This window comes from Phyllobates terribilis, unplaced genomic scaffold (assembly GCF_046119375.1).
Source record: "Phyllobates terribilis strain yellow unplaced genomic scaffold, ASM4611937v1 Scaffold_1__5_contigs__length_1240528914, whole genome shotgun sequence".
NCBI classification, from domain to species: Eukaryota; Metazoa; Chordata; class Amphibia; order Anura; family Dendrobatidae; genus Phyllobates; species Phyllobates terribilis.
The window spans coordinates 883,529,077-883,550,848 of NW_027362761.1; the positions used below are offsets into that span (position 1 = coordinate 883,529,077).

Sequence of the window (21,772 nt, forward strand, 5' to 3'; positions counted from 1 at the left end):
GAACTGACACTGCAACAAGATACAGGAGTGAGTCTGGGTATATGGCCCCCAGATAAGCGGACAAACAGGCTAGAAGAGTGTTCAGACAGGAAATGACACTGCAACAAGATACAGGAGTGAGTCTGGGTATATGGCCCCCAGAGAGGCGGACAAACAGGCTAGGAGATAGTTCAGACAGGCCTGGGAATACAGCCCCCAGGTTGGCGGACAGGCAAGAAACAGAACGGGACCTGGCACATCAGAGGCAAGGAGCCCTCTGAAGGTAAGAGTTGTTCAGGCCCCTTCTTCTGGGAGAAGGAGGTTTAAATATCCAGTGACCCACAGCAATAGGCTGGGGATGCATTAGGGGTGTGCCCACAGCAGCTACAAGAATCATGAATTAACCTGGCCACCGCCCTAAGCAGTCAGAACAGAGGCATGCACACAAAATAAACAGGAGCAAGATTTGCAAGCTAGACTGAAAGGTAAGATTGTGATCTTGCATAGTGGGAGTCAGGGACACACTCAAACTGTTTTTTTTAATGGAAAAAATGCAAGCAGGTTGATAACACCCAGATTTGAACAGTGGAAGAGGAAAAACACAGTTATAGTTCTCTGGCTCTTTTTAACAGATATATTTGTGTCAGATCACTCACAGACACACTCAATTTTTTTGGGGGGCGGTTAAATACCAAAAGGTTAATAAGACGGGTATTTGTACAGTCTGACTGAGGAAAAAAAACAAAACAGGATTTAGATGACAGAAAAGGATTTTTCCTGGCCCCTGAGACCTTGGGCTAAGTCTAGAAATTTGACCAGCAGGAGCACACAGGACTGTAATGCAGTGTTTGCTGGTATAACCACTGCGTCTCCTATACAGCCTGCCTGCCTGCCTGATATCTGGGATGGATATTAGTCCTGAGAAGGACTGTTTGATTTGGCTGGCTTTAGAGACCCTACACTAACTATTTTGAAGTATAAATCTCTCCCTAGCTCTGCAGCACTGACCCTACACTGTCTGACCCGGAGCGACTGTGTACAAGATTGAGGCGCCCGGTTTTAAATACTCGAGGTGACGCTGTGCGGCCAGCCAATCACTGTAATGCCCACAAACAACATGGCTGCGGCATTACAGTAACTGGCTGGCAATCCCTGCATGTTCATTGACTCTGTAAAGAGCGCCAAACGTGCAGGGCGGAGACCCGAGCTCCCACCCGAAGTAAACCCGGAAATGCTCAGTGCTCGCCGAACATCCCGAGTAGTGAGTAGTGTTGAGCCACCCCCGTAGTGTTCGAGTTCGGTTCGGTTCGTCGAACACCCGTGTGTTCGCCGAACTGTTCGTCGAACTGTTCGTCGAACACCTTCGAACACCGTTAAAACCAATGGCAGGCAAACAAAACACATAGAAACACATAGAAAACACCTTCAAAGGTGTCCAAAAGCTGACAAACTGCTCAGAAGACACAACTAACACATGGAAAAGTGACAAGTACATATAGTCATGTGAAAAGAAAAGAGGTGGAGGAGTAAAAGGAGAGGGAGACACAGATATAGGCATGTCATGCCCTTCTAAAATCCAAAAAGTGAGAAGCCGACACGTTCAGTCCGCTCCTGCCCGTGCCACCTCCGCGTCGCCGGGTTTGTGCCAGAGCCGCGGTGAACCCTGACGGCCAGCCCCCCTCTCCCAATACTGGTGCCTGTCCGCTGGTGGGTCGAGCGAGCCCCCCTGTGGTGGAGGCAGCTCTAAGCTTTTTAATTTAAATTGTCTCTCTAATTTGAATGAATACACTTTAAATCCATTTACAAGGATCTATTGGAGGGCAAGTCTCATGCCAGCAGCCGCGTAATTCCAGCTCCAGTAGCGTCCACTAAAGCTGCTGCAGTTAAAAAGCTTTTATAAGGATCGAGCTCGGCTGTCCACCGCAAGGCATCCTACTGCCAGTCCCAGCCCCTATGCCTTGGGGTGCCTCCTGATGCTCTTCACTGAGTATCCCGTGGTCCCGAAGCATTTACTTTGAAAAAATTAAGTGTCCAAACTACAGGTGGTGTAGCTTGCTTAACAGCCGGGATAATCCGCTGACTAGCAGACACTGCTACTAGGCACAAAGTATTTCCTGGGCTAGATGCAGTTAAAAATTTGTAATTAGATACTCTCGTTGGATGCTGAGAAAGCATTCCATAGAGTCTCCTGGCACGCCATATATGATTCTCTTAAAAAGCTTGGGGTAGGGGTCTAGGGGACCCTTTTATAGCCAAAATCACGGCCCTGTATCGCAATACGTCACCTAGGCTGAAGATAAATGGAACTGTAGCACCCTGAGGGCTCGGTTGCTACAGAGGTATTGCACCTCACCCAGAGGTGTGATATCTCACTCTCAGGTAAGGATGTAGTGTGGATCAGGACCCGACACCTGCATGCATTACACCACATTGCCGTGGGGCAGGGCGACCAATATGCCCCTGAGATGGGCACGACATGCCCTGTCCCTGGCTGGAGTGGGGGGAGGGAACACTGAGGAAGGGGAACCCTGTAGTGCAGGAGCAGGGAGGAAGCAGTTCCTGGGTGCATTGAGAAGGGAGTATAAAAGGTGGGCACCATCTTAGTTCAGTGCAGAGAAGTCTGAGCAGAAGTGGCAGGGAGCAGGGGCTCTGCATGAGCTCTGCTCCGGAGGCGGGCCTAGTAACAAAGGCCCAGGCCTGGAAGAGGGAGAAGGAAGGAAGAGGAGCGGAGAAGGCTCCAGGAACGAGGAATGAAGGGATCTCAGGGGTGCGGATGGGCGAGTCGCCACCGCACGCCCGAATCCACCTGCGTGGAGGGGTCAGGCCAAAGGGGGAGACCGGTCCCCGAAACTAGTGGAGGCAGGAAACGAAACTCAGCTAGAAACAGGAGGCTGTGACATTTTATGTGGCGCAGCCCCTCGCTACACCCGCTAGGAAGGCACCACATAGGGTCAGGGAAACTGGCGCCAAGTTTACCAAGAGGAGGCCCGAGGCAGCTGGACAGAAGGGTTGGTAAGAAAGGCCAGACAAAGGACACACAAAGGGGGTCCTGTGAAGCGCTCCAAAGTTATCTGGGAGTTGTCTGAGCCCCTCACCTGGTGAGCACAGTACGACGTGGGCAGCCGTTACCTGCAGACGTGGTCTGGATAATAAGAACTGTGAGTAAAGGCCCTGGACTGCATCACTGACTCCGTGTCGTTACTGCTGCTGCCCTGCACCATCACCCCCATCCTACGCATACACTGCCCTGAGGCTATACTCCTCCCGTGGGGAGTTATGCTACGCTCTGCTGCACCCACAACACCAGCCTCAGCGGTCTGCCCTGGAGCGGCGGTTCACTCTGACCGCAATCCACGGGTGGCGTAGTCGGACATTTAAACATCAAAACCACATAAATAGTTCCACCACTGGTTTGACCGCCCTGAGCCATGGAACCGGGTCGCCGCCACGGAGACTACAACCACCAGCATCCACCAAAAAGGGTCCGGCTCCGGGTGTCCCAAGGCCCAGGGGGCGCGTCAGAACATTTTCATCACCTTTCACAATCACCAATGGGACAAGGCAGGGATGTTCTCTGTCCCCTCTCTTATACATCCTAGTGACAGAGCACCTGCTCTCATCAATTCGCCATAACCCCAATATTAGGTGGATTGAGGTGGGAGGCACCGAGTACAAGTGCTCTCTATTTGCTGATGATGTCCTAGTATATATCACTCAATCACATATATCCATCCATGCTGTTATGGCTGAAATAGATCACTTTGTTACATGGTCAAATTTTAAAATCAATGCAGCAAAGTCTGAGGCCCTCGATGTCTCCCTCCCCAAATCCATATAGGATTCCATCCAGTCCAACTTTCCCTTTGCCTGGCCCTCACAGGGTATCAAATACTTAGGAATTCCTATTCATAGAGACCTCTCCCATCTATGTTATCTTAATTTTGGGCCCTTTATTGAACAACTCCATACAGACCACGGTTGGCAAGTTAGAACTGTAAGATTCACTACGTGAACCACTGGTGTTTTGTGGAAAAGCACATGTACACTGTGTTCCAAATTATTATGCAAAAAGTGTTTAGGAGTGATAAGGGAAGAATTTGTTTGTTTGTCAGTTAAACTCATTGATGGTGATGTGTGTCAGGGCTCTTTATATCACTGTAAGCAATTGCAGACACCTGTGCTAATTAGTTTGGCAGGTGTGTCCAATGAAAGGCAAGACTACTTAAGAAGGCTGTCTCACATTATTAAGCAGCCTACATTTTCTGCCAAAATGGGAAAGAAAAAGGATGTGTCGGCTGCTGAGAAGCAACAAATTGTGGAGTGTTTAGGTCAAGGCATGACTACAATCAACATTGTGCGATGATCAGGATGAAGTGTCTTGGCAATCAAGAAGTATGTAGCTGATTCACAGTACACACGTGTGCGTGCTGATAAGGGCAAATTGAGGACTCTTTCCTACAGGCAATTACGTCAGGTTGAAAGAGCAGCGGCAAAAAAGCCTTGTCATAGCAGCAGACAAGTTTTTGAAGCTGCTGGTGCCTCCAACGTCCCCCGAACAACAAGATGCAGGGTCCTTCAGAGGTTTGCAGCTGTGCATACGCCATCCTGTTGACCTCCTCTATCCACTTCACACAAGCAGAAACGGATCCAGTGGGCCAAACATTACATGAAGACTGATTTCAAAACTGTTTTGTTCACGGATGAGTGCCGTGCAGCGCTCGATGGTCCAGATGGATGGAGTGGAGGATGGCTGGTTGATGGACACCCCACGCAAACACGGCTACAGCGCCAACAAGGAGGAGGTGGAGTAATGTTTTTGGCTGGAATCATGGGGAGAGAGATTGTCGGCCCCTTTAGGATCCCTGAAGGCGCTAAAGATGAACTCCATAATGTATGTGGATTTTCTCAAACAGCACTTCCTGCCATGGTTCAAGAAGAAGAACCGTGTATTTCACAGCAAGATCATTTTTTTGCATGATAATGCACCATCTCATGCTGCACATAAAACATCTGCATCTCTGGCTGATATGGGCATAAAAGGGGACAAACTTATGGTGTGACCCCCATGCTCCCCTGACCTCTACCCCATTCAGAACCTTTGGAGCATCATTAAATGGAGTGTCTATGATGGCGGGAGGCAGTTCACATCTAAGCAACAGCTCTGGGAGGGTATTCTGTCCTCATGCAAAAGAATTGAAGCAGAAACCATCCAAAACCTGACAAATTCAATGGACGAGAGAGTTCAGAAGCTCCTTTCGAACAAGGGGTCCTATGTGAAAATGTAACATCACCTAGAATAAAGTTTTGAGTTGAAAACTGTTTGATTTCAGTTTCTAACAACCTGCTAATGCTTATAATTTCAAAAATGACCATTTTTTTGGTCTTTATTAAAATGAAAAGGTTGATCGAAAAGTTTGGGGGATCTAAGAGTGTGGCAACCCAGTAGTCATGATTACTTCGAATTCTGACAATATGAGGGTCATGCTGCAGGTAGTGCAGCAAGAAGGCACTTATGTGTCTTGCGCATCTCGGAGCCCCAAAATTATTTTCCGGGCTAGATGCAGCTAAAAATTATTATTAATTTTAAATCTGATGAAGCTTTAGTATAGATGGCCTAATAGGATCAGTGCTGCACACTGCTACAAAGCCCAAATTATTTTCCAGTCAAGATACAGATAAACATGATTAGTAATTTTAAATCTGGTGGAGGTTATTATAGATGGCCTAATAGAATCAGTGCTGCACACTGCTACAAAGCCCAAATTATTTTCCAGCCAAGATACAGATAAACATGATTAGTAATTTGAAAGCTTAAAACGGTTGGTAGGGTGATTTTAACCAATCATCAAGCTTTTACTCTCCCCAGGATGACACAGGGGTAGAAAAGTCATTTCGGATCCATGATTTGTTCATCTTTATGAACGTGAGTCTGTCTACATTATCAGTGGAGAGTCACGTGCGCTTATCTGTCAGCACACCACCAGCAGCGCTGAACACACGTTCAGACAGAACGCTGGCTGCGGGGCATGACAAGATCTCCAAGGCGTAAGTGGCTAGCTCCGGCCATTTATCCAGATTGGAAGCCCAAAAAGAGCAAGGGTCCAGTGACACAGTCATGGCTTCAATGTTTACTTGGAGATACTCCTGTACCATCGTCTCTAGGCGTTGACTATGTGTCAGACTTCTTGTCTCCTGTGGCCTTGCAAAGGATGGGCTAAAAAAGTGGTGAAATGATTCCTCAAAATTGATGTTACCAGCAGATTGTAACATACCTGGCGGCGTCCTTGCATGGTGGTCCATCTCCCACTGTGCAAGAGCGCGCACTTGATCTCCAGTCCAGAATGTCTCTCTGGCTTCCCTCCATGCTGTCTGTTTGTGTCTGTTTCTGCTGCTTAAGGGCGGCGCCCGATCACTTCCTGCTTTTTGTACCTGCTGTGGGTCACACCCCTTGTGCGTCCTCAGCCTATTGCTGTCTGTCACCTGGTATATAGCTCAGCTGCTCCCATCTATTCCTGCCTGAGCATAGTGTTTCATTCAGTGTGTGCTTGCACTCTGAAGGTGCCAGGTCCCGTTCTGTGTTCTCTTGTCTGCCTATCCTGGAGGCTGTTTTTCCAGGCCTGTCTGAACACGCTCCTAGCCTGTTCCTCCTGCCTTCTAGGGGCCGATTACCTAGACCCGTTCTTGTATCTTGTCTGACCTGTCTGAAAACGCTCCTAGCCTGTTCCTCCCGCCTTCTAGGGGCTGATTACCTAGACCCGCTCCTGTATCTTGTCTGTCCTGTCTGAACACGCTCCTTGCCTGTTCGTCCTGCCTCTCTGGGGGCCGTATTCCCAGACCCGCTCCTGTATTCCGCTGCAGTGTCGGTCTCCTCCGTACACTCAGTTCCAGTCTGAACTCTCTCCTATCCTTTACCTGTTTTGCCTCTATGTCCGTTCCCTTCCTTTTTCTGCAGAGTCTGAACTCGTACCTAACTCCTGCTTGTTGTCTCTGTACTCCCGTTTGTGAGTTTGTGGTCCACTCGCTACTTCTCTGCTAGTACCCTGCCTTTCCCTTCCTGTCTGTTCCGTGTGAACAGAGCCCTGTCCCCCCTACTCAGCCTAGCCTGCTCTGACTCCTTTGCTCACCGCTCCGGCGGTTCTAGCCTGCTCTGATTCCTTTGCTCACCGCTCCGGCGGTTCTAGCCTGCTCTGACTCCTTTGCTCACCGCTCCGGCGGTTCTAGTCTGCTCTGACTCCTTTGCTTACCGCTCCGGCGGTTCTAGCCTGCTCTGACTCCTTGCTCACTGCTCCGCAGCCTTGCTCCGCTCTGACCCTTTTGCTCACTGCTCCGGCAGCCTTGCTCCGCTCTGAACCTTTTGCTCACTGCTCCGGCAGTCCTGTCCTGCCCTGCTTCTGCCCGCTGCTCCGGCAGTCCTGTCCTGCCCTGCTTCTGCCCGCTGCTCCGGCAGTCCTGTCCTGCCCTGCTTCTGCCCGCTGCTCCGGCAGTCCTGTCCTGCCCTGCTTCTGCCCGCTGCTCCGGCAGTCCTGTCCTGCCCTGCTTCTGCCCGCTGCTCCGGCAGTCCTGTCCTGCCCTGCTTCTCCCCGCTGCTCCGGCAGTCCTGTCCTGCCCTGCTTGTGCTCGCTGCTCCTGCAGCCCCGTCCTGCTCTGTTCTTGCCCACCGCTTCGGGCGTTCCCTCTCTGCTGTGGTTGTCTACCGCATCTGCGGTTCTGTGACCCAGTCTGTACTGGGTCTTAACCTTTCTGTGCTCCAGCCCATCCTTTCGGCCAGTACCTCCCTGCCTGCATACTCGCCTGTATCCACCCATCTGCATACCTGCCGTGTTTGCTTACATCCACCAGTCTGTGCCAGCCTAACCTGCCTGTTCCTGAGTCCCAGTGAGTACTGGGTCCTATCCCGCCTGTGTTCCTACCTGCTAGTGCCTCCCTGTCTGCACTCTAGCTGTGCTTGCCTGTACCCCTCTGCCTGTATTGTTCCAGTAATCCCTGTGTGGGTCAACCCCCGTGTCCGGAGTTTGACCTGGAGTAGCACCTGGTCCCTCTGCCCGGTTTCTCCCTGGTGCACTGGCGTCGTATGCCGTCGTGCCATCTTGGTCGGATCGGCCAGATACTTAGTCACGCCCCTCCAGGCACTCTCCGGTTCATGGTCCAGTGGAACCACAACACCCGCACACGCCAGTCAGTCCGGGCGTGTGCATAACAGCATGCTCAGGCCATGGTTCCCGTTGAGTCCCACGGCCTTCGCTCTCTGAGAAGTTTTCCAGCGAATACACGCATTAAAAATAAATAAATAAAATTTATTTATTTTTTTCTCAGCTGAGTTCCAGGCGAATTACGCACCCGTCCAGATGGATGTATCTGCTCTCGTTCCTGTGGATCCGCCACGTTACTATGGGGATCCAAGACAAAGTCGTGCATTTGTGGAGCAATGCATGCTACACTTCAAGTACTACCCTCTATGTTTTCCCACCGATCGGGTTAAGGTGGCATTCATTATGTCTTACCTGGCGGGTGATGCCTTGGAATGGATCAACCCCCTATATGAAACACAGGATCCGATCCTCCTGGACCTAATGGCCTTCCTGGTGGCCTTTCTAATGGTCTTCGATGATCCTAACCCGGAGGCTCCTGCTGAAGCTTCACCTCCCAATATCCCGGAGCAGCCCCAACGGGTAATGTGCGTGGGTAGTGCTCCGGTTCTCCTGCCCGAAGAGACTTCTGCCCATCCAGACTCCACACAGGAGAACTTCCTGCACCCGGCATCAGATGCTTCACCCACTTTAACCGGTGTGCATGTCCAAGGATGCTCCAAAGCTGTGGTTACCTCTGAGTCTGTGCACCTCTACTACCTGGCGAAGGACCCCCTGTTGCCTCCTGAATCCTCCGGGATACCACTCGATGACAAATGGAGAGAGACTTCTCTACACTCGGTACTCGATACTTTGTCCGCTTCGTCCTGTGAGCCTGACAATCGGTACCCCAAAGTGGTAGTTACCCCCGAGTCTCTACACCCCTCCGACCAGGCGGAGGACCTCCAGTTGTCTCCAGAACCCTTGAGGGTGCTACCTGGTAGCGAAAGGACAGAGACTCTCCTATACTCTGTACCTGATACCTCGCTCGCTTCGTCCAGTGAGTCCAACCTAGTGTACTCCGAAGCAGAGGTTACTCCCGAGTCTCTACACCCCTCCGACCAGGCGGAGGACCTCCAGTTGTCTCCAGAACCCTTCGGGGTGCTACCTGGTAGCGAAAGGACAGAGACTCTCCTTTACTCTGTACCTGATACCTCGCTCGCTTCGTCCAGTGAGTCCAACCTAGTGTACTCTGAAGCAGAGGTTACCCGTGAGTCTCTACACCCTTCTGACCAGGCGGAGGACCGCCAGTTGTCTCCAGAACCCTTCGGGGTGCCACCTGGTGGTGAATGGACAGAGACTTTCCTATACTCGGTACCCGATACCTCGCCTGCTTCGTCCAGTGAGTCCGACCTAGTGTACTCTGAAGCAGATGTTTTCTCTGAGCCTCTGCACTCTTCTGACCCGGCGGAGGACCTCCAGTTGTTTCCTGAATCCTCCGGGGTACCACCAGATAACAAAGAGACAGTGACTTTTCCTCATTATGTACCTGATAACCCGTCTATTTCTTCCTGTGAGCTTGACAAGATGTACCTCGAAGCAGAGATTACCCCCAAGTCTCTTTCCCCCTCCAACCCGGTGAAGGACTTCCAGTTGTCTCCTGTACCCTCTGGGGTGCCACCTGAAAATATGTGGAGAGAGACTTCCTTGTGTGCTGTTCCTGGTACTCCACCCGTTTCGTCTGTTGCTGAGGATGGCTGGGTAGGAGGTAGCATCCTAGCTAACCAGATGAGATCAGTTTTTCCTGTGGACAGTGGAAGTGATCTCCTTGAAGTGAACGACTGGTCCTCGAATTCCCTGCGGAAGATTCTGGCAGGCCTGAAGAAGAGGGGGCGTAAGGGGGGGGGGGGTACTGTAACATACCTGGCGGCGTCCTTGCATGGTGGTCCATCTCCCACTGTGCAAGAGCGCGCACTTGATCTCCAGTCCAGAATGTCTCTCTGGCTTCCCTCCATGCTGTCTGTTTGTGTCTGTTTCTGCTGCTTAAGGGCGGCGCCCGATCACTTCCTGCTTTTTGTACCTGCTGTGGGTCACACCCCTTGTGCGTCCTCAGCCTATTGCTGTCTGTCACCTGGTATATAGCTCAGCTGCTCCCATCTATTCCTGCCTGAGCATAGTGTTTCATTCAGTGTGTGCTTGCACTCTGAAGGTGCCAGGTCCCGTTCTGTGTTCTCTTGTCTGCCTATCCTGGAGGCTGTTTTTCCAGGCCTGTCTGAACACGCTCCTAGCCTGTTCCTCCTGCCTTCTAGGGGCCGATTACCTAGACCCGCTCCTGTATCTTGTCTGACCTGTCTGAACACGCTCCTAGCCTGTTCCTCCCGCCTTCTAGGGGCTGATTACCTAGACCCGCTCCTGTATCTTGTCTGTCCTGTCTGAACACGCTCCTTGCCTGTTCGTCCTGCCTCTCTGGGGGCCGTATTCCCAGACCCACTCCTGTATTCCGCTGCAGTGTCGGTCTCCTCCGTACACTCAGTTCCAGTCTGAACTCTCTCCTATCCTTTACCTGTTTTGCCTCTATGTCCGTTCCCTTCCTTTTTCTGCAGAGTCTGAACTCGTACCTAACTCCTGCTTGTTGTCTCTGTACTCCCGTTTGTGAGTTTGTGGTCCACTCGCTACTTCTCTGCTAGTACCCTGTGGGTGTCTGGCTCTGCCTTTCCCTTCCTGTCTGTTCCGTGTGAACAGAGCCCTGTCCCCCCTACTCAGCCTAGCCTGCTCTGACTCCTTTGCTCACCGCTCCGGCGGTTCTAGCCTGCTCTGACTCCTTTGCTCACCGCTCCGGCGGTTCTAGCCTGCTCTGACTCCTTTGCTCACCGCTCCGGCGGTTCTAGTCTGCTCTGACTCCTTTGCTTACCGCTCCGGCGGTTCTAGCCTGCTCTGACTCCTTGCTCACTGCTCCGCAGCCTTGCTCCGCTCTGACCCTTTTGCTCACTGCTCCGGCAGCCTTGCTCCGCTCTGACCCTTTTGCTCACTGCTCCGGCAGTCCTGTCCTGCCCTGCTTCTGCCCGCTGCTCCGGCAGTCCTGTCCTGCCCTGCTTCTGCCCGCTGCTCCAGCAGTCCTGTCCTGCCCTGCTTCTGCCCGCTGCTCCGGCAGTCCTGTCCTGCCCTGCTTGTGCTCGCTGCTCCTGCAGCCCCGTCCTGCTCTGTTCTTGCCCACCGCTTCGGGCGTTCCCTCTCTGCTGTGGTTGTCTACCACATCTGCGGTTCTGTGACCCAGTCTGTACTGGGTCTTAACCTTTCTGTGCTTCAGCCCGTCCTTTCGGCCAGTACCTCCCTGCCTGCATACTCGCCTGTATCCACCCATCTGCATACCTGCCGTGTTTGCTTACATCCACCAGTCTGTGCCAGCCTAACCTGCCTGTTCCTGAGTCCCAGTGAGTACTGGGTCCTATCCCGCCTGTGTTCCTACCTGCTAGTGCCTCCCTGTCTGCACTCTAGCTGTGCTTGCCTGTACCCCTCTGCCTGTATTGTTCCAGTAATCCCTGTGTGGGTCAACCCCCGTGTCCGGAGTTTGACCTGGAGTAGCACCTGGTCCCTCTGCCCGATTTCTCCCTGGTGCACTGGCGTCGTATGCCGTCGTGCCATCTTGGTCGGATCAGCCAGATACTTAGTCACGCCCCTCCAGGCACTCTCCGGTTCATGGTCCAGTGGAACCACAACACCCGCACACGCCAGTCAGTCCGGGCGTGTGCATAACACAGATACTGTGGTTCTGTTACGGTTTGAGTGCTGAACACTTGACGGTCCCACGGTTGGCAAGTTGGAACTGTGAGATTCACTACGTGCACCACTGTTATTTTGTGGAAAAGCACATGTAAGATTCTGCAACAGTCTCTGCTGATACTCCTGCATGCGTGCATCCCTTTCTATGGCAGGAATAATTTCTGCAAATTTACTTTTGTACCGGGGATCTAACAGTGTGGCAACCCAGTAGTCAGGATTATTTCTAATTCTCACAATTCGAGGGTCATGTTGCAGGTAGTGCAGCAAGAAGGCACTCATGTGTGTTGCGCATCCAGGAGCACCAAGTCCCTGTTGTGTTGGTGGCGAGGTAACAATCATGCTTCCTTCCTCTGTCCTCTCCCCCCAACCTCGCACAACAGAAATGTGATCAAGGTTTCCCTCATCTGATGAGTCTTCCATCAGTTCGTCCTCCACTTCTTCCTGGGCTCCTGCACCTTCCTCACTAGTTTGGCTGCTACCATGCGCCCTGGTAAAACCATCTCCCCCACCCTCACATGCCTGCCGCCTTGGTGCTGCCGACTGTCTGGACCTTGCAGATGTTAGCCCTTCCGCATACAACTCCTCCTCCTCTACTTCCTCCACCTCCTCTTGTGCCACCACCTGACACCGAATTCTGTTTAACATGTGCTCCAGCATGTAAATCACCGGAATAGTCATGCTGATAATGGCATCGTCAGCACTAAACATCTTCGTCGCCATTTCAAAACTGTGCAGAAGGGTGCATAGGTCCCTGATCTGAGACCACTCCTCCAGCGTGATTTGAGCCACCTCTGGATCTCGTTGGCCCAGGCTATACGTCAGAACGTATTGCACCAGGGCTTGTCGGTGCTGCCACAGTCGCTGCAACATGTGCAGAGTTGAATTCCACCGGGTAGGCACATCGCATTTTAGCCGGTGAAGTGGCAGGCCCAACGACTTCTGTAGAGATGTAAGTCGCTGAGCTGCGGGATGCGAACGGCGGAAGTGAGCACACAGCGACCGTGCCCTCTGCAGAAGGCCATCTAGTCTGGGATAGTGGGCTAAAAATTGCTGGACAACCAGGTTCAACACGTGAGCCATACAAGGCACGTGTGTGACATTGCCCTGGCGAAGGGCCGCACCCAGGTTTGCAGCATTGTCGCACACGGCCTTCCCTGGTTTCAGGTCCAGTGGAGACAACCATTCATGAAATTGGTTCTCCAGAGCTGACCACAACTCCTCAGCTGTGTGACTCACATTTCCCAGACATTTCAATGTAAAAACCGCCTGATGACGTTGAGCCCTACTGCCAGCATAGTAAGGAGGTGTGCAGGATCCCTTCTGCGCAGTTATAAAGCTTGTGGCATGACCAGACAGGCTTTGGGTGCAGGGGGAAGACCGAGAGGAGGTTGAGGAGGCAGAAGCAGTGGAGGAACTTTGACATAAAGAGGATTGACGCACAACTCGTGGGGACGGCAAGACTTGGACAGCAGCCCCTTGTCCTGCTGTCACCATAGTTACCCAGTGCCCAGTCAGCGACATGTAACGCCCCTGTCCATGCCTACTCGTCCAAGTGTCTGTGGTGAAATGCACCCTGTCACACACAGAGTTTCTCAAAGAAGCGGTGATGTTGTGTGCGACATGCTGTTGGAGCGCAGGAACACCTTTCTTTGAGAAGTAGTGCCGACTGGGCATCTGGTACTGGGGCACTGCGACGGACATAAGGTCTCGAAAATCCTCTGTGTCCACCAGGCGGAAAGGCAGCATTTCTGTAGCCAAGAGCTTGCAGATGGTGAAATTCAACCTCTTAGCTTTCTCATGGCTAGGAGGAAATGGTCTTTTACTTGTCCACATCTGAGGGACCGAGGGCTGGCTATTGTGCTTAGACGGGGTTGATAAGGGTGTCCCCGGCAAACTGCCGGTCTGTGAGGAAGATGCAGGCAGACATGTTAGGTTGCCTTGATCCAAAGGTGGTGCTATCGATGTCGGACAGCGCTCAACACCAGCTGGTGTTACCACCTCCAAAGAAAATGATGACCTGCCAATCACGCTGGCTGTTGCGGGTAAAGAGGTGGCAGGTCTGCGCCCCAAAACAGGTGTGACTGCTGTCCCCCCAGTCACAGAGGATGAAGAGGCCGCGGATGCACAAGATATGGCAGACGGTGGTTGGCCCGGCCGGCTAGGCCGCATTGTAGCACACTGATCTTCCCACTGCAACTTATGCTTCATGTCCATGTGCCGGTTCATGCATGAAGTACTCAAACTATGTATTTTTTGGCCTCTACTTAGCTTTTGCTGACAAATGTTACAGATAACACGAGATGGGTCATCTTTATCGTTCTGAAAAAATGCCCAGGCTATGCAAGGCTTAGCACCCATGCGACCTGAAGAGCCACCACGACTTGTGGTGAGAGGCAGAGTTGTGTTTGAGGATGCAGTTGTTGACGTGCTTCCAGTACTACGTCTCTGTCCAGGAAGGCGCAACCTGACCTCGTCGTCACTAGCATCTTCCTCCACCTCCTCTGCTGACCTCATCTCTTGGCTGACTGTGGGTTGACAGTAAGTGGGATCTCCAACCTCATCATCATCACCCTGTGCGTTATCACACCCGTCGTCCTCAGAGCCAATCTGTTCCTGCCCTGACAAAAAACTAAAGTTGTCGCTCCAATCAGGTATTTGAGTCTTATCATCGTCTTCCTCATTGTCTCCACCAACAGGAGTTACAGTTTGGGAATGAGGGTCTACATTATGGTCAGAACCTTCTGCGTCTGGTCCTGGATCCGACTCATAAAGATTCTGGGCATCAGTGCAGATCATTTCCTCGTCTAGATTCACAGAAGCGCTGGAGTCGACCTCTGATTCCCAGGCTATAGCATGAGTAAACAGCTCTGCAGACTCAACCATCTGTTCTACCTCATACTCAGACGGGCAGCTGGAGATTTGGGAGCTGTGAGGAAGCAAGTGCGATTGGGGTGACACCTTTGAGGACTGGAGTATTTGTGATGTTGAAGTTGATGTGGAGGAGAGCCCACTTAAAGGAGCACTTGATATCCGTTGAAGCACCTGCTGTTTTGTGCCTCATCTGGAATTTGTAGCGATTGGCGTGGCCGTAAGAAAGGGATCTTATCACATTGTCCGCTAAAAGAAGTAGACATTTTAGTTTGGCTGGAAGATGGTCTTTCTTCTGCAGATGTTACTGTTGCTTTAACACCTACCCCACGGACACAACCTTTTTTCCCCTTCCCAACACGCCTATTCCCCTTTCCACCAGCAGCAGGCCTTTTTCCACTCATTTTGGTGGTTAACTAATTCACAACTCTGGAGTTTTTTGCACAAAAAAACAATGGATGGGAACCGAGCAGAGCTGAGTGGCCAAACTGTGGTATTAGGCCAAAACTATTGGCTGGGTTAGATGCAGAAAAAAATTATATTCAATTTGCAACCTGATGGAGGTCAGTATAGATGGACTAATAGAACAAGTCCCACACACAGCTACAAGCCCAATATTTTTTCAGAGGTAGATGCAGAAAAAAAATATATTCAGTTTGCAACCTGATGGAGGTCAGTATAGATGGACTAATAGAGAAAGTCCCACACACTGCTAGAAGGCCAAATATTTTTTCAGAGCTAGATGCAGACAAAAAATTATTTTGAATTTGCAACCTGATGGAGGTCAGTATAGGTGGACTAATAGAACAAGTCCCACACACTGCTAGAAGGCCAAATATTTTTTCAGAGCTAGATGCAGAAAAAAATTATATTCAGTTTGCAACCTGATGGAGGTCTGTATAGATGGATTAATAGAACAAGTCCCACACACAGCTAGAAGCCCAAATATTTTTTCATAGGTAGATGCAGATAAAAATTATTTTTAATTTGCAACCTGATGGAGGTCAGTATAGATGGATTAATAGAGAAAGTCCCACACACTGCTAGAAGGCCAAATATATTTTCAGAGCTAGATGCAGATAAAAATTATTTTTAATTTGCAACCTGATGGAGGTCAGTATAGATGGACTAATAGAGAAAGTCCCACACACTGCTAGAAGGCCAAATATTTTTTCAGAGCTAGATGCAGATAAAAATTATATTCAATTTGCAACCTGATGGAGGTCAGTATAGATGGACTAATAGAACAAGTCCCACACACAGCTAGAAGCCCAAATATTTTTTCAGAGGTACTGTAGATGCAGATAAAAATTATTTTTAATTTGCAACCTGATGGAGGTCAGTATAGATGGACTAATAGAGAAAGTCCCACACACTGCTAGAAGGCCAAATATTTTTTCAGAGCTAGATGCAGAAAAAATTATATTCAGTTTGCAACCTGATGGAGGTCAGTATAGATGGACTAATAGAGAAAGTCCCACACACTGCTAGAAGGCCACATATTTTTTCAGAGGTAGATGCAGAAAAAAATATATTCAGTTTGCAACCTGATGGAGGTCTGTATAGATGGATTAATAGAACAAGTCCCACACACAGCTAGAAGCCCAATATTTTTTCAGAGGTAGATGCAGAAAAAAATATATTCAGTTTGCAACCTGATGGAGGTCAGTATAGATGGACTAATACAACAAGTCCCACACACGGCTAGAAGCCCAATATTTTTTCAGAGGTAGATGCAGAAAAAAATATATTCAGTTTGCAACCTGATGGAGGTCTGTATAGATGGATTAATAGAACAAGTCCCACACACAGCTAGAAGCCCAATATTTTTTCAGAGGTAGATGCAGAAAAAAATATATTCAGTTTGCAACCTGATGGAGGTCAGTATAGATGGACTAATACAACAAGTCCCACACACAGCTAGCAGCTCAATATTTTTTCAGAGCTAGATGCAGAAAAAAATTATATTCAATTTGCAACCTGATGGAGGTCAGTATAAATGGACTAATAGAATGATGCTATGCCCAAAAGATTTTACTTCACTAGGTGCAGTAAAAAAATTGGTATTCTATACACAGGTGGTATATCTTGCAACACAGATAGGCTACTCCACTGACTAACACACTCTGCAATAGGCCAAAAAGGATTAGCTTTGCTAGATTCAGGCAAATGCTGTGAAAAAAACTTGCACAGCACTGGCACAGACCTGCCTGGCAAAAACTGATAGGAACTGATGTAACCTAGTCCTGAAAAGGACTCCAATTACAATTAGTCTTTACTCCCACAATCTATCTATTTAAGAGCACAGACCTGCCTGATAAAAGTCGTAGGAAATGCTGTAACCTAGTCCTTAAAAGGACTGCAATCACAACTATTCCCTACTCCCAAGCTATCTGTAGATTTGTGCGAAAATTGGCGTGAAATTAGCAAGGTATAGCGCACACAGCAACAGCGGTGCCGTCTAACACGCAGCTGCAGCAGTGAGAAAATGGTGGCGACGGGGAAAATGGCTTGGTCTTATACGGCAAGGACATGTGACATACACTGCCAATGACACATGCCCTTGCTTGTGTGAAAAAAAGCACTTCGCTCCGTGTGTGCGCTGCTGATAGGCTGACAGATTGCACCTCCCCACTGTAAATGCGGGAAAGAGAAAAAAAAAATGGAGATCTTCATTATTCCTGCAGAGATCCATCCCCTGCCCCTCCCCCCACCCCGCTGTACACTCAAACTGCGTATTAACATTAATTTTCATCATTACTGAGAAAAAATCCAGTTATGATTTTGGTGCACGAACAGTTATCGAACATAACCTCGAACAGCCGAATTTTTCTCAAATTGTTCGTGTTCGCCGAACGGCTCGAACACCGCCCAAAACAGCTCGAATTTGAGATTGGCGAACAGTTCGAGTAGAACAACGCTCACCTCTAGTAGTGAGATGCTCGGGCGAGTACCGAGCAGTGTCGAGCATGCTCGCTTAACACTATTCATTTTTAAAACTTTGTAGAGAATCCTTTGCAGGCAATAACTGCTTGAATTCTGGAAGCCATGGACATAACCAAACTCTGGGTTTCCTCCTTTGCTATGCTTTGCCAGGCCTTTACTGCAGCCTACTTCAGTTGATATTTGTGGGGCTTTCTACGTAAAATTTTGTCTTAAGCATGCAATGGCGTTAAGATCTGGTCATTGACTCGGCCATTTCAGAATATTCCACTTATTTGTCTTAAAAACTCTTTGGTTGCTTTCACAGTATGTTTTGGGTTATTGTTCATCTGTACTGTGAATCACCATCCAATCAACCGTATTGCATTTGGTTGAATCTGAGCAGAAAATATCGCCTGTACACTTCACAATACATCTGGCTGCTTCTGTCTTCAGTCATATCATCAATAAACACTAGTGACCCAGCGCCATTGGAAACCATGCATGACATCACTCTGCCTCCAGCATATTTTACAGATGGTTTGGTGTTCTTTGGACCATGAACTTTTCCAAGCCTTGTACATACTTTCTTCTTCTTCCCAACATTCCAGTACAGGTTGATATTAGTTTTATTTTTCCAAGAAATACTTTGTCAGAACTGGGCTGGCTTGTTTAGTTGTTTTTTGGCAAAGTCTAATCTGGCCTTTCTATTTTTAAGGCTGATTAATGGTTTACACCTTGTGCTGAACCCTCTGTATTTGCTCACATAAAGTCTTCTCTTTATGGTAGGCTTAAATACTTAGCTGGAAGTTGTGAAGGGGTTTTTCTTCAACATGGAAAGAATTCTGAGATCATAAACCACTGTTTTCTTCCTTGGATGTCAAGAACTTTTTAAATTCCCCAGCTCACCGATGCACTCACCAAACTGTTGATTTGTCACTTTACCCCTGAGGAAGCCACAGTGGTGGTATAACACATAGCGTTCGGTATCCCTTCTACCTGAATTTACTGGGAGTCTCTCATCTGAGGTGTGCATGCAGTTTATTATTAAGACTGTATTCATGGACAATTTCACCCTCAATATCTACTAGTAGTTTGAATCAACACCTGAATTGATATATTTCTTCGATGGGGAGATTCAGATATTTAATGGATTTTATCATATCCCTGATTATGTGGCACACTTAATTTCTTTATGTGCCACTCTTATACTATTCCATAAACTTGAAGGGTCCCCTCTAGATAAATATTTGTATTAAAATATTATAATGTCCTCATTTCACTTCATAAGTGGAATTCCTGTGCTTTTAATGTTTTTTAATTGTATGTCTACCTTTGATGAATAAAGACTTTTTTGTATTACACAAATCATTATATTTATTTATTTACTGCAGTATGACTGATGCCAGTTCACCATATCCTCTCGATGTTGATTACTATATTTTTGGGTGTATAGGCACAGCATCTGTGAGTGTGCTGCTGGGACCTGTGGTTCAGGGATGAGAAGTATCCAAACTTTTGTTATGAGAAGAGAAAAGCTGCTGCCAAAGGTATCTGGCTGTGACTCTCTCTAAGAGAACACAGTAGCTCACAGCAGGGCAGAGGGTTTCCGTTTAAGTGGGAGTTGGAAAAGATAGCTGTAAATCATAGGGTCATTCGACTGACAGCTTTCTAATGTGTAATGGAGTCTTTAGAAATTCCAGTTTAGAAGACTACAAAATTATGAATGTAGTTTTAGACCATCTTCCAAGCTGTAATTCATGATCTTTATACATTAAGATAATATATACATTTCTTGTATTTCCTAAGTTAATCAATATTGTATGCATTCTAGATTGAAACTGTGAAACAGTGCTAAATGAATTGGTATGGCAGGCATGTTGTAGAATATTATATTAAGATATAGCACAGTACAATATAACATAATAAATTAAATAAATACTTTATTAGTCATCAATCTTAAAGTAAAAATACCTACTGGATTCAGAACAAGAGTAAAAAAAAGTTCCCCTCCTTGTATGCTTCTGTCAAGCTCAACTGGACCTCCAGGGTACTCCTTATAGAAAATTGTATGCGTAAAAAGACCACATGTTTGCCGAGGAATAACCTAGAGCAAAATCATGAAAAAAGGAAAATAAATTGTCAATACTTATATCTAAATGTAAGATGTTGACAGTTTTGATTCTACCAATAAATAAAGATAATAGTAAATATTCTCATAACAATTCTAATAAGAAATAATTATGATAGACATTATCATACTAATGTATACATATTATTTCCATTAACTTACACTAATCATTTTTTTATATTTCTTTCTGCTCTATGAATAATTAAAGCCAATGTATAAGAAATACTAATACTAATATACAGATTTTTAAATAATAGCATTGGAGAAATGTATTTTCTCTTCCTAAGTGAATAACCTTCTATTAAGCAATATTAAACTTTATTTGAAACTTTTATCTAAACTTCTATTGTAATATAAAAAACAGTTCTGTGGTAATTATTTTGTACCATTTAATATGATCTGATAGTTTACTCTTTATGCTACACATAATAGCATGGTGAGAAACAGTGAGATCACCATCAATTTGACCAGTTCTGACACCTACAGTATAGTTGTTAGGTCAGTGGTCCCCAACCTTTCTTACCTTGAGAACCACATCCAGCTACTGCACCCTTCACAGCAGTGACTCCCAGAGACCACATTACCATTATAATAATAGCCAAAGCTTTACCACAGAAATCACACTGAGACAGTATATTTACATCAAGGGGTTGCTACCTCACCCCCATTCAGTATTCTCGCATCAAGCACTTACCACTACACTATTGCATCCAGCTTCAAGCACTTCCTCTGACAGGTAGTATCATCCTATGTCCAGCTTACCATACTTAATTTATCTCTAAACCCCCAAGGCCAGTACATGCACATCTCTATGTGCTTTTCTGCATTTGGCTGCTCACAAAAGTCATCATCTGGAGACCTGCTTTTCATAGTTGTTTGCAATACCCGGTGCTTATGCACTAAGATCAGGAAGGATTTCTGGACTTATTCACGCTGCTGAATATTGAAGATGTAAATTTCAGAAAATTAATTGAACATTTGGCTTTCTTCTCGACGCATTTTGAAGTTTAATACACTTCTTCCTCAGGAAAAAACATGGTTTCCTGAGAAAGAAAGTTATTATGCCCACTTCCACTCTTGAATTAAATAAGCATTATGTCTCATCAAATAAATGTAATGTCTTGCTTTGTTTTATTTCATTGTTTTTCAAGATGTCTGTTTACAGTTGTTTAACCTGATAGAAGGTGTTCGGCCTTATGATGTTGATGACTGTGATGATACAGCTTATAATCTTAATCAGCCAGACGATTAGATTTGTTAAGCCAAGAGAAATACACTATTAGCTTTGTGTTGAATTGTAAATGTATGTGTATTTCTGTGGCTGGTCAAGAAGGACATACGATTATTTGTATAACCCTGATTGTTGCCTTTGGAACAATGAATATTTGCTAAATATGTTGATTAACCATTGTGTGGACCCTGTGGCTTGTTGATTCATAAAACAGGAGGACAAACTGCGTAAATTGATTAAATGCACAAACAATGAGACCTGAGCCATGTGAGAAATTCCCTTCCTAACCCCTTACCTGTGAATGTGTACTTGAAAGGACAACTATAACTATTTTAAGGGACATGTGCTGTCAGACTTGAAACAGAAATTGGAAAGAGACTTTACAGGGAGAGTCAAGGTTCAAACTCACTGAGACCATCAGCTTGGAAGCATGGCTCTAAAAAAAGGGACACAGATTTGGGTTATACATGATTCCGGCCTAAGGGTATATGGCCCTGACTGGTAAGATATGGATATGCTCCATTGACCATCAGAAAGCTCTTGGATACATTTTGGAGAGACCAGGTTGGGACAATGAAGTCAACTGGCCCCATTGATATGTTGTTTGGGGTTTCTAGGTGGGACCCTCCGGTCGCCTGGAACCCACAGAGACATTCGGAGAAGCCAGATTGGGACCAGCCAGTCATCTGGCCCCATGGAAACTCTCGGAGAGGCCAGGGTGGGACCCTTGGGTCTCCTGGTCTTGTACCTCGATGGACTGCTAGATTCCTAAGTTGCCGCTACCTTCTCTCTGTG

At 47.7% G+C, this 21,772-nt stretch overlaps 1 protein-coding gene across 3 annotated transcripts in view; it reads right to left on the minus strand.

Annotated features, from left to right (window-relative positions):
- LOC141154236 (bifunctional heparan sulfate N-deacetylase/N-sulfotransferase 3-like) overlaps window positions 1-21,772 on the minus strand; it is an 875,193-nt gene that overhangs the window by 327,032 nt on the left and 526,389 nt on the right. For all 3 annotated transcript variants that reach the window (XM_073639857.1, XM_073639847.1, XM_073639839.1), the window contains exon 6: window positions 19,594-19,722. In XM_073639857.1, the coding sequence (XP_073495958.1) occupies window positions 19,594-19,722 (129 nt within the window). The remainder of the gene's footprint in view (window positions 1-19,593; window positions 19,723-21,772) is intronic.